At 42.1% G+C, this 12,526-nt stretch overlaps 2 protein-coding genes across 2 annotated transcripts; one reads left to right on the forward strand and one right to left on the reverse strand.

Annotated features, from left to right (window-relative positions):
- On the reverse strand, window positions 1-9,626 carry LOC135500060 (testis-expressed protein 10-like). The gene is made up of 13 exons (XM_064791200.1): window positions 8,878-9,626; window positions 8,183-8,376; window positions 6,818-7,744; window positions 6,249-6,371; window positions 5,640-5,847; window positions 5,358-5,490; window positions 4,730-4,899; window positions 2,817-3,065; window positions 2,497-2,600; window positions 2,043-2,123; window positions 1,189-1,543; window positions 984-1,108; window positions 1-782 (listed from the first exon to the last, which is right to left on the reverse strand). The coding sequence occupies exons 2-13, from the start codon at window positions 8,369-8,371 to the stop codon at window positions 693-695; spliced, it is 2,754 nt and encodes a 917-aa protein (XP_064647270.1). The 5' UTR covers window positions 8,372-8,376; window positions 8,878-9,626; the 3' UTR covers window positions 1-692.
- LOC135500062 (transmembrane protein 19-like) lies at window positions 9,042-12,366 on the forward strand. The gene is made up of 6 exons (XM_064791202.1): window positions 9,042-9,145; window positions 9,636-9,752; window positions 9,928-10,065; window positions 10,695-10,949; window positions 11,244-11,459; window positions 11,737-12,366. Exons 1-6 carry the CDS (start codon window positions 9,052-9,054, stop codon window positions 11,901-11,903), a joined length of 987 nt encoding a protein of 328 aa, XP_064647272.1. The 5' UTR covers window positions 9,042-9,051; the 3' UTR covers window positions 11,904-12,366.
- Window positions 12,367-12,526: the final 160 nt, after the last annotated feature.

Below are 12,526 nucleotides of genomic sequence, written 5' to 3' on the forward strand. Positions count from 1 at the left end.
AATTAATTATTGATTTTTATTCAGACCTCAGTAAAAGGTACATGAAAATTCATTTACAATACACGTGGCTTGGGCAACTGGCGACGGTGGCGCGGTCTCGCGGTAAAACTTGGAACTGAAAGTTTTGGACAAATATTTCAGTTCTATACTCTACCGCGTTACGGCGCTACCGTCGCCCCTGGGATGTAATTTGACTATTCCAGTCGTTCCAGGAGGCTTTCATTGTACCCTTGGACTGAATATAGGTGCAGCAACTGATATTTAAACATTTAGATTAACAACCTCCTAGGCTAATGTTATTTATCGATCCATTTAGCACAGCACACATTCAGTAGGCCCTTTTATCGAGTCATCTCACTATGAAAATGAACTATTCACTGCTGGCTCCCCAAAGGTTGAGATATGTAAACAACAAACTTGCAGGTGGACTTTGCTTTTAAATAAAAATAATATTGGCAAGAATGAATAGACAAACACAAAGAAAGTGATTTCATATCAAATTCATTTTTGTAACGCTCACAAATTAAGAAGTTATAAGAACATAGGCCTAAAAAAGATTTTCAAGAAAGATTTCAACGACATCAATTTTAACTTCCATGTGCTTCACCGTTACGCCTGTAGTCCAGTTTCAAATATACTTTAGAGGACCATATCAAAATTCACCAACAGTCACCTCAACTTTTCAGATCAGATTATCCCTTCAACATAACAAGCGAAAGTTCGTACTTCAGGGCAGCGACTTGTTTTGAATAGCGAGAATAACCAGCACCAGAGTGAAAATCCTGAAAAATGAGAAGAATGAAACTGCTTAGAAAGATGAACAATGGTGTGCAAAGGTTGGACATCTGACCTGATACTGTTATATATTTAGCAAAACTAAACAACGTTAGCTCTGGTCGCGTCATTGCAGTCGACCGCCCAAGCTCCACCAAATTTCTCCAAAACCATTCCAGCACTTTCGAAAATGTAAATCAATTGCTCACCAATATTATTTGAACAGTCTCCTTGAAATGCACTTTGTTGGTGATGGACGTCTTCACCCTGTCGGGTTTCAGCAGATTTACGAGGGCAGACAGCATGTGACAGCTATCAGCAGGAACAGAACAACCTGGAATAACAAAATAATGACGATGTAGGTGAGCTAAAAGTTGTTTAAGAGGAGTCTGTACACCTCGATGTCAAACTTACCGTGCAACAATGATGACATCTGATCGACACATACGTCAACAAGGCCAGGTAGAACCATCATAACATCTTCCATCAGCACCCAAGTATCACTAATCTGAGCAGACGACAGCCTGCCATTGACAGAATGTGTTACATCTTCTTCCATTTGGGACGCAGAAACATTTGTTACATCCACCTCCATCTGAGACACGGCGCCCTCCTCCGCCAGGACAAGAGTCGTCACGGCAGCCTTGACAACCACCTCCGATAGTGCATGGCAGACTTGTCTTTTGATTGCAGAATCAGCCTTGTAGAGAGTCTTGAAAAGTTCGAGGATCGCAACTGCACTTAACAGCGACAACTCTGATGACTTTTTCTGAAAACGACACAACAAATTAAAAGGATAGAAAGAGGATGTGGCCAAATGAAATATCCCCACATGAACCATAAAATAAGGTTGATTTCTCTTTGGTGTTACTATTAAACGCAGTTAGGCTAGCCATACTATATAATATGTGACCCGCTCTACCAAAACTAGGCGCTTGTCGCATCTGAACTTGACAGGTTGATACGGACTTGTTGTTCATTTCCCTATTGTAGACCTTTTGTTGAATGTGACCAAATCAGTTTGTAATAGATTTCACAAAAGGTCAACAATAGGGAAATGAACAACAAGTCAAGTTCAGATGCGACAAGCGCCTAGTTTTGGTAGAGCGAGTCACATATCATCTTCTGTGTCCAATCTCAAAAACGTTAGTTGAGCTCCATTTCGGTTAGACATTGACAGGGGCTATTAACATGAGGAAGAACTCATAAAGACTAGTCTTTACGTATTCTTGATATCAACGCAGCAACACCATCTTCAAAACATTTACCTTGAACTTCAGTATATAGGAGAACGTAATGGTCCAGACTTGTCCAGTGTTTGGCCAAAGATTAAATAACTCACACACCATCTGAAATTGGAGTGAAAGGATGATATATTTTTAGAACAAAATCCAGAAGAGTCACACAAACTTCTCGCAGCTTTGTTAACCTGCTGGACCTCTCTAGGACTGTTCTCTGCGTGAAGCCCAGCGTAGACCTGGCCGGAGGATCAAAATGTCAAAAAAGAAACCAGGGGACAGTAGGGAAACCTGAAGGCCAAAGCCTGACTCATGACATCCACCGACCAAGCATTTGATGCTGTCGCTAAGAAGACCGCAGAGAAGATCATAACCCTGGACCAATTTAACCAAGTTCAGACAGTAGTATAACGTTCACTTTTGAATAGAGGCAATCATTCTACTGGGTTTTTGCGCAGCAAGTGTTGGAAACATTTACATGTACCTTAATGAGTTTCAGTTGTCTCTCCCATCCATGTGCATCAACAACATTCAGAGAGCAAAGAGGGCCTCTCTCAGGACTAGAATTATTGCAGTCCTTTTGACAACCTGTGACCGAAATAAGAAATGAAATCGTTTAAATAAGTATCTAGAAATTAATTACTTTGCCAGAACAACACAGCCCCAAAAACAAGCTATTTACAGCTATCATTGAGATAAACAGACAAACAATTTCTCATACATTTTAGGCCTTTTTTCTTGTTTAGTGACATTTTTTCATGAAATGGACTATAGGTCCACAAGGTAACTTGATATAACACGTACCAGTACAAAGAGACAGCATGAAACTAAGATAGGCAGACGCCTCGCAAAACTGGTTTTCATGGTGATGATATCTATCATGTAATATCTGCAGAAGATATCCGACGTTCGTGATGTCGAACTTTTCACTGCGACAACAACCCAGTAAGTTGACCAAGTCGCCCTTGTCCAATGCCGAGACGGAGGGTAGTATCTCAACCAGCTTCCTCTGCTGCGGCAAGCGTAACCTCAGTAGGACGCCATTCTCGGGATCTGAAATATAAGAGAGAATTTCTGCGTGCAATTGCCTATTCTAAAACACATTGGTTATGATGGTTCACTTTTATAATGGCTCTTGTATTAGCCTCATTCTCACCACAGAGGTTTTGTTAAGACATGCATAACCTCTTGAGTAGGTAAGCAGATCGTCGGCAGATTACGCCTAAAATACTGTTTGAGGTGTTCTAGAAGAGGGGTGTTTTATCTGAACGTCTGTTCTATACTCGATATCCTGATCATAAATGAAATGGCCAGGGCCATTGTGCTCACCTCATGTGGAGGAAAGATGGATAAAGAGCATGGTATTGTGTCATGTAGTGTTAGGTTTGATGTAGGTCCAAGCAATTACAATTTCCCCAAAATGGCCAATTTACAGTACATTCGACCTCTGTGACCTTGAAAAGTAGGTCAAATCAAAGAAGACCCGGGTGACACATTGAATGGTTGTAAGAATTAGATGTACCTATGATATAAAATTGGTGCCAATCGGGCAAGTAATACTAGGAATAATGGCATTTTGAAGAATTTAGGATTTGGCCCCCTCCCTGGAGGCCAAACGGCAAATCAGATCGCACCAAACTTCGGTACCCGAGACCACCTGACCAAGGGGTACATGTGTACTTAATTTGTGATCAATAGTCATTGCAGATAAGAAACGTGCCATAGTTACGGCCTGACGGCCAATTTACGCCATTTGACCTCTGTGACCTTGACAAGAAGGTCAAATTAAAAACCTGTGTGACATATACTGTATGGTGGTTAGATGTACCCATGATATCAAATTGGTGGCAATCGGGCAAGAAGTTAAGGAATAATCACATTTTTAAGGTTTTTGGATTTTGCCCCCTGGTGGTCAAGTGGTGAATCATATTGGACCAAACTTCGGTCCCTGAGATTACCTGACTAAGGGGTAAATGTGTACCAAATTTGGGATCAATAGTCATTGCAGTTTAGAAACGTGCCATCGTTACATCCTAACGGCCAATTTACACCATTTGACCTCTGTGACCTTGAAAAGGAGGTCAAATCAAAAACCCGGAGGATATATGATGCACCTTTGCTAGAAGTACCTACCATATTTTTTTCAAAATTTCCCGACTACTATTAAGGGAGATATTGCATATTTTCACTTTTAACGTTTGGCCCCCTGGTGGCCAAACCATGAAACGAATCGGACCAAAACTTGGTCTCCAAGGTGTCATTACATAAGGGTACATGTGTACCAAGTTTCAACTCAATAGCTCTAACAGTTACGAAACGTGCCCTGCTAACGGACGACGGACGACGACGACGACGACGACGACGACGGACGACGGACGCCACGGTATGGGATAAGCTCACCTCTGCTAAGAGGTGAGCTAAAAATAGCGGCCAATACTCAGAAACTCCAGTATGCAGTACTCAAGTTTTTTGTTGATCGATATTTTTTTGTAACTTGATTACCAACTGGAGGCAGCTGCTAAGCTAAAGGACAGGGCATGGGAAGGCAGAGGTGATGGCATACTTGAGAAAGTGTGTATAGTCAGGATATAGAGTATAGGCCAGGCCTGATAAGGGTGTTGTGAAGATTAACACCACTGAATGGGGATTTTGCTCAACAGAGGAACAGGGGCATTCTTCATCAACCAACACGGCTACCTCAAATAAATCTTACTCACCAAGAATACCTTGAAGATATTTCTCAAAGCTGCTGCTGAAGTCAGCATGTTTCTGAGCAGCGACTTTCCCCATTGCCTCCAGGATCAGATTCACTGTGTTGTCATTGTCAAGGCTACAAGTCAGGAGGAATTCTGGGAGTGAGGCTAGCCACTCTTGCATCATGGGATAGCTGAAACACAAACATATTCAGATTTCAAGTTGTCAGTTGGGTTAAGACCTCTTTGGCAACTTAATTATGGCTTTGTTTGGGGGCAAATTCTGGGGGCAAATGTCCAGGGTCAGAAGTCCAGGGGTAGTTGTCTCATACCCTTTGTTGTGAGGATTTCAACTCCACATTGCATTTGCACAATGTAACTTGGTCCTTCAACTGAGACGTAAAACGGAGGTTCCTTGTATTTGGTCTCTATGTCAGGGCAAGCAAACGACACTTCCATGTGAGAAACATGAGTAGCTTGCATGCACTCAATCTCTTGCCGTAGAGACAGCATCACTAGGCCATACAACCCAACCAGTGCCTAACTGAGAGGCATATTCAAATGCTCATCCCACCTTGAAAGAGGAGTACTCACTGGAAAATAACACCTGCGAGGCAGAGCAAATGGTGAAGAGGAAGAAGAATAACGCTACCTTAGGTAATGTTTCCTGGGCAAGATATCCTCTAGAATGAGGGTTAGGAAGTTACGTCGCTCCACGGACGCATGGTGGCTACGTCTGTACATGGACCAAACGGCTTCCAGAAGGTCACTCAGGAGCTTGGATCCTAAAATAAGGGGAGAAGATGGGAAAAGTTGCACGGTAAACCCTCGACACGGCAAACCCCCCCCCCCCCCCCCCCCCCCGACAAAAATAACATGCTGGCAAAATAGATCAGTTTACAGTTGCATTTTATAAAATTCTGCTTTCACCTACCCTCTGGAAACTCCACCTTAACCAGTCTCCTGAATATCTCCAATAAGAGTTGACCCTCCTCCGCAGGTAGTCTCGAGCCCTCCGCAGCAGTGATGATAAAGTCCATCAGATTGTGAACCCAGTGGTTGTGCCGGACTTCCACCAGCTTCTCTTGGAGGAAGTAAACCATGATTTCACTGACGCGAAGGTTCAAACCCATCACTGACACCTGGTGGAACACAAAAACCCTTTTTAAAACAATGATATACGTAGACGTACGAAATGCCATTAGCGCTTATCTAAGCATTCAACGACAACAGCGAATTCCAAGTTCTGTTGGCATGACAGAAGCTTCAGTTATTTGGGGCACACTCCTCCAGCTAGATACCATTAGCATTAGAGACGAGAGATCTAACTGTTTGGATGATCCAGGTATCGAAAATCTCTCGATTACAGTGGTCAAGGCAAGTACCTGAGACAAGAATCAGTGAGTACAATTTCACCGTCAGACAAGCGATCTTTTAAGAGTTCATCACTAATAATTATCCCAGGTCGAAGCAATAAAAGTCACTCGTTTGCGGGGTGCATTTGATGGTCACGCCAAGATTTAACACAGAACTGTGACACTACCTGTTTGATTTCCACTTTCTTTGACCGTTTATTCCTCGTCAGTACCTCCTGACCGGCATAAGGGAAATAGGCCATGAAATGGTGGACGAACTCATTCATGTAGGTGTTGGTCAGCCAGGACAGCTGAAATATAACACGAGAAAGTTTAAACTATTGCTACAGTAGACATGACTAAAATGCTTCCATGAAAACATAAAGCAATTTAATCCACCTATGGTATTTGCACCAAAGACAAGTCAAACTCTTCATCCCATTCATATAGTCAATCAGGTCTGCTAACTCCCATCTTCGTCTTTAGCATTCATTCTGCATCATGGAGGCGTTACTCTCTAGAAGTATTCCTCCTCCAAGGCAGCTTAAGCGTTTTTATGTGCCACTACGTTTTGGCACTAATTGACTCATTGGCCTCTGCCTTCTTCTTATCCTGCACTGAATGGTCCTGCAGAAAATGAGTGGCCCAAAGTTGTTGTTTCCATGACAAGCTAAGCCTACATTCCACGTCTAATTTAGAACAAGATAAGACAATGAAACTTTTGCCATAATTTTTGTAAGAGGAACCAAAAACTTACACTTATTTCTTCATGATCTGAGGAGAGTCCCTCCACACACTGCCACAGCAGCTGTATGACCTTGATGATGCTCAACATGGCCGCCAAAGTGTCCGCAGCCGGTGCGTTACCGGGGACATTCGCTATCAACTGAGCTGGTGAACATTCGACCCAACAGTCTAGCAACAACGGCATCAATGTCAGGACAAAGTTTTTCAACTGCTCTGGCTGGTTCAGGACATCCTGCTGGGGAAGTTTTTTCATCCCTTGCTGCGGTCGGAGTCGAAAACCATTGCAGAATGGTATTGGGTAACTTAGTGGAATTTTTGGTTGGTGAAAAACGTTACGACCTCCGCAGCTGATTTTTACGGATGTGTCCAACGTTGTGTTTTCCTTGTCCCTGTCCTCAACACTCTTGGCAAGGGCTTGTAAGAAGCTGTACAAGCGGTCTAAAACCTTCACCCGCCACTTCTGTGCATGAACCTTGGTGTTGGGATTAATTGACAATCTCCTTGGTCCTGCTGATCCAGATTTCGTTTGCTTTTGCGTCTGCTTCGAGATGAGGTTGATGAAATTTGGAAGAAGCTGGCTACAATGGTCTATCAGGACGCTAGGGTAGAATTTCAACAAAATGTCAACTACGTTTAAGGAATCCGCTTGGATTTGCTCATCAATATGCGTCATTGCACAGCAGAGGTGAGCGTTTATCACGGAAAAGAATGGAGCAAGCGAACTGGCTGTTGTCTTTGGGAATAACACATTCAACAATTTCAACACTGTCTGACGAATGACGCCATCTTTGTCTACGAATAGCGCAGATACTCTTTCGATGATCGTTGAAAGATTTTCTCTGCCGACTTCTGGGTGCATTATGATCAGTTCTTTCAGCCCCGTCAGGGAGTCATGTCGGACAGTCGTGTTGTAGTGCCGTGTTTGAGAAAGAAGGTCCTGGAACAACAACAAATAGGAGATGAAGAACAGAATCACAAAACAAATAATCTTAGTGAGCAAATATTTAAAATCCTCCAGAGAAAGTGAGGTGAAGTCCTTGCTGCTGTCATGGAGGAAAACGGAGCAGCACAAAAACTTCAGAGGATGAGTACTGATGACCTATGCTCCACATGACAGGGCTAGAATTTGAGGTAGAGGGGGCCTTGGCTGCCTTGCATTTGTCTGGAGCACTGAGGCCAACTGATTAAATTTCTACCATACAAGGGGCAAGTCAGTGATGGCTTTAAGTTTGAAGTGACACAACGCACGGGAAAGCACAGTGGCCATATCCACAGTATTACAGTTTAATCCAGCCCCGACATTATTCCAACCAGTAATTAAGCACGCAAAGAAAATTCAAATTTTAATGATTTAATTTCAACAACTTGAACTCACATTTATGTTTTGTTTGCGCTTGTTGCTAGGTTGCGCAGAGTCTGCCTTCAGTTGCTCCTTGATGCGAATACCCTTCGACTGGAAGCTGACGTTGGTCACATTGTCTGCCTGTGGTAGCTTCTTCCCAACCTTGAACTTGACTTTTTGGAAGTCTTTCTTCTCATTCTTCTTTTTCCTACTCTTGACCATCTTGTCTGTGACGAAAATATTCAAAGAGATAAAAATTTAACAAATACTCAGGTAGCAGACTTCGGACAATGCCATAAGCCACTGTGACCCTTTGTTCCAAGTGAAACACATGAGCAGATGAATGGTCAGTGCCAAAACGATGTTCTTCGAGATAGTTGATTGAATAATTATATAACACTAGTAGGCCTAATAGATATTGCCCAACTCTCTAGGCCGGAAGTTTCAAACTTCAACTTGGTCGCTGAGAGCCCTGATATTAAAACAAAAAAACTCTGCAACTTGCAATTCAACACTGTGCATATCATAATCCCAAAGCACAGAATCCACCTTCTGTCATTGAATGTTTCAATTTTTTCTTTGGCGACACCCTGTACAACACCCCTGTACATTTTACACGGGGAGCTACACGTGAGAAACTTCACACGACAAAATCGAGAGAACCACAATCTTACAAGACATAATTTATTACTTCTACATTAGGAGCATATCAGCAGAATGATACAAACCAAAATTCTAATCAATAAAATAACTTCGTTGATGGTGAAAACGCAAGTTTAATGTTTTCAACACGTGGGCTTATTTTTAGATTCCACCATTTTTTTCCTAGAAATTAACGCCCTCTAACGGCGCTTGAATAAACCAAATTTCCTGGAAACTTGTCCATGGATGAGATACAGGCAATGTTTTTAGTCTGTTCTCTTGCTGTTTTCATCCCAATTTCGCTCTCATTTTGGCTCTTAGACATCCTCATCGGTATCTATGGACGCCCAGAAGGTACTTTTGCATGACAACTCAAGAAAAATCAGAAATCAAGGGGAAAAGAAAGTCAAAGTGTCAAATTACCCATCATCATCAATCACAAGCACTTGCACGACATTTGGCTTTTAGCTTTGCCCAACCTATCTGAACTGCATCTGAAACTACTGGGATTGATACCAGATTGAAAGGCGTGATGCTGGCAGCAGATGTGGTGTGATGGAAACATGTAAACGGTCAACAAAGACGATGCTGTGGTTTCAGGTGTTGACCGTCGGTTCCGTCGCGCCTGTATATGACGTTACGAGACATTTTTGAATCTCAAATCGGTGATCTTAGTTGTGGGTCGCTGGTAGCATACCAGGGGACCGAAAAAAAGCCGCTGTCCTTGATGTAGCCTACAATCGCTACCTGCCTGGGGAAGTTCATTGCTTGGGAAAGTCAATGCGAAGACAAGTACCAGGCTAAAGGAGACAGGTTTTACAAAAGTTTATTTTTCTATTTCTAGGATTTGAAAGTGAACCAGTGACGCCATGGCGATGTCTGCTGTCCATTCTCATCCCAATCTTGGTGGCAAAATGGGGGCTCGCCAGAAAGAGTCTGGATGCATCAGGAGCTATAGCTGGTACGCATTTGGAAAACACCATGCCTATTCTGGTATGAACTTGAATTTGAACTGGAACACCTCGCTATTAAGGACAGGAGTTGTCAGTCCCGAGAGTTTCCTTAATAGAGATGTTCTACTTTACAATGAACACGAATGGCATAGCCCTTTAAATACCACAAACATTGTCTTGCAGGTCTGCTTGTCGGGTTCATACTGACCATCAGCAATGCCTGTTTCTTCGCCTCACTGCTGGCATTCTTTGTCCTCGGGTCTAAAGCTACTAAGTTCAGGAGCAAGAGAAAGAAGGGATTTGAAGATGATTTCAAAGAAGGTACAGAAATTACTTTAGGCCCCCAAAAAACCAAAAATATTAGACGATTTCAGATGCAGAAGCTGCCACAGTGCCAGCAGCTAACTCGAGGCACTTTTCATCATGCCTATCACTCCATATATCAGTTACCCAGTAATAAGTTTGCTTTGGAGCCAACAGTGCAAAATTTGAAGGAAATTCACTCTAATTGGGAGTTCACAGCCAAATTACTGTTGTGAATGACAGTAAAGAACTTCGAAAACACTCAAAAACATATATACATGTCCTGATTTCTGTTGAATCGGTCTGGAACCGGCCAATTATCTTAATTGGCTATGATAAGTATCAAGTGTTAGTGTCTGTAGGCCTTTTTAGGAATGTTTCAAGTTTTAGAAGTATATGTGTGCTCTAATTTTTTCATTTCTGATTCATAAACAAACTTATTGTTCATGTTCCAAAAATGAAAGTACAATTATGTCCAGTACTTGGCTCTTTGCTTTTACTCAAGTTCACAACTGTGATATTGCAAACATTTTTGTTGCAAAAAACCTGCAGCTATCTCTGATGGTACCGCAATCGCAACGAAAATTATGTCGCGGCATCAAGGAGTTACTGTTTGTCTTATTCTTCTGATTCTCTTTGTTCTGTAGGTGGCGAGAGGAACTGGATCCAAGTGCTCTGCAACGGCGGAACGGCCGCTCAACTCGCTGTCATCTACCTCCTCGATAACGGACCAAGCGAGACAGCCATAGACTTCTCAAAAAAATACAACGCCTCCTGGCTGTCGATGGCGGTACTGGGTGCCCTGGCGTGCAGCTGCGGCGATACATTTTCATCCGAGTTTGGTTCAGCACTTGGGAAGGGCAACCCAAGACTTATTACCACTTTGAAAAAAGTGCCAAGAGGTATGTTTTGATGATCACATCTACCACTTGATTAGATGTTAAGTTTTAAATAACATCCTAATGAATCTGGCGCTACCAGTACTACTTACTAAGACCCAATAAAAAATTGCATTACCACTCACTATAAAATACTTGCACTACCGTACCACTTGTGAGACGAAACTTAAGTCTGAGTGGCGACATAATTCCATATAAACACTTGAATTCATTTATCCTTCATTATCTGAAAATATTGCCTCAAAAAATACTTCCCGATTATGTTAATTGATGTTAATTCGCTGTCTTTAATTTCAGGAACAAATGGAGGAATCTCCTTCTGGGGCTGCCTTAGCAGTGCACTCGGAGGATTACTTGTGGGCCTGGCTTATTATTTGATGATGGTGTTCATTATGAGTCCCACCGTCTTGTCTATGAGCCCGGAGCAATGGCCGGTCATTTTGGTGGGAATGTTTGCCGGGATTCTCGGCTCAACAATTGACTCGTTACTTGGTGCAACACTACAATACTCAGGTAAATATTGTGAATTTAAAAGCGTCCTTTTCAAAAGTACAAACGCATCTAAGAGGGAAGGTGGCAAGAATTCAAGTGGTCATTTTAGTAGGTCTGTGCGTTTTTACCATTTTTTACACATGGAAGGTCCTAAAATTGGGAATACTCTCAAGCATGACACCTCCAAGTTCAGATCAACGACAGCTTTTTGAATTTGACTGTACAGTACCAGCATTACTTTCGTTCAGAAATTTAAAAACAAAAAATATGTTGATAGTGTCTACTTTTACCTCTTCAGGTTATGACAAAGAGAGAAATTGCATTTCACATTCCCCAGGGAAGGATGTCGAGTACATTTCAGGAGCCGCCATCCTTGACAACGATAGCGTCAACCTCATCGCAGCGTTACTGACTGCCCTGTTTACGCCAAAGATTGCTTTCCACGTGTGGTGGTACTTTACATGAAATTGACTGGTTTACATTCGAAATCTGGTGTTATTAGCTACATGTAGGTTGTGGATTTCAAGGGATGACTATGATGTCGTTCCATTTTGTTTAGTTTTATTTTCGAGTGCTACATGTATGGAAACTCATGGCCAAGTGGTTTACACTGTTGGCTACCAGGCAATAGGGCCAACGTTTGATTACAGGGAGAACCCAAGCTTTGCTTGCATATATATATATTTATGTAAATAATTTCTGTAAACAACTACTTCGTTATTTCAACTGAGCATTTCTTTCAGTTCTTGATATGATCAGGAGGTACAATTGCTTAGTTGCACTTTGTCACAGCTGTTAAAGGTGCTGTGTGCTGCAGCAAAAATAAGTCTTAGTTATTGGTAACAGTGATATGTGCATGTAATCCTTTGGTTTTGGAGAAAGCAAAGTAAGATAAGCATGTCTTCGCCTCCTGTTTTGTAAAACAGTATTTTTCTAGGGAAATAAAAGTAACTTTTCTAAAAATTCATTTGACTGTTTCCTTCAAAGTTTTTGTTATTGCCTTCTCAGGGATCATGTTATCAAGTGTGTACATGGTCTTTATACATACTAGATGTTATGCATTGAACTAACAGTACTTGAAAGTTCAA

Source organism: Lineus longissimus, chromosome 16 (genome assembly GCF_910592395.1).
Source record: "Lineus longissimus chromosome 16, tnLinLong1.2, whole genome shotgun sequence".
Taxonomy (NCBI): domain Eukaryota; kingdom Metazoa; phylum Nemertea; class Pilidiophora; order Heteronemertea; family Lineidae; genus Lineus; species Lineus longissimus.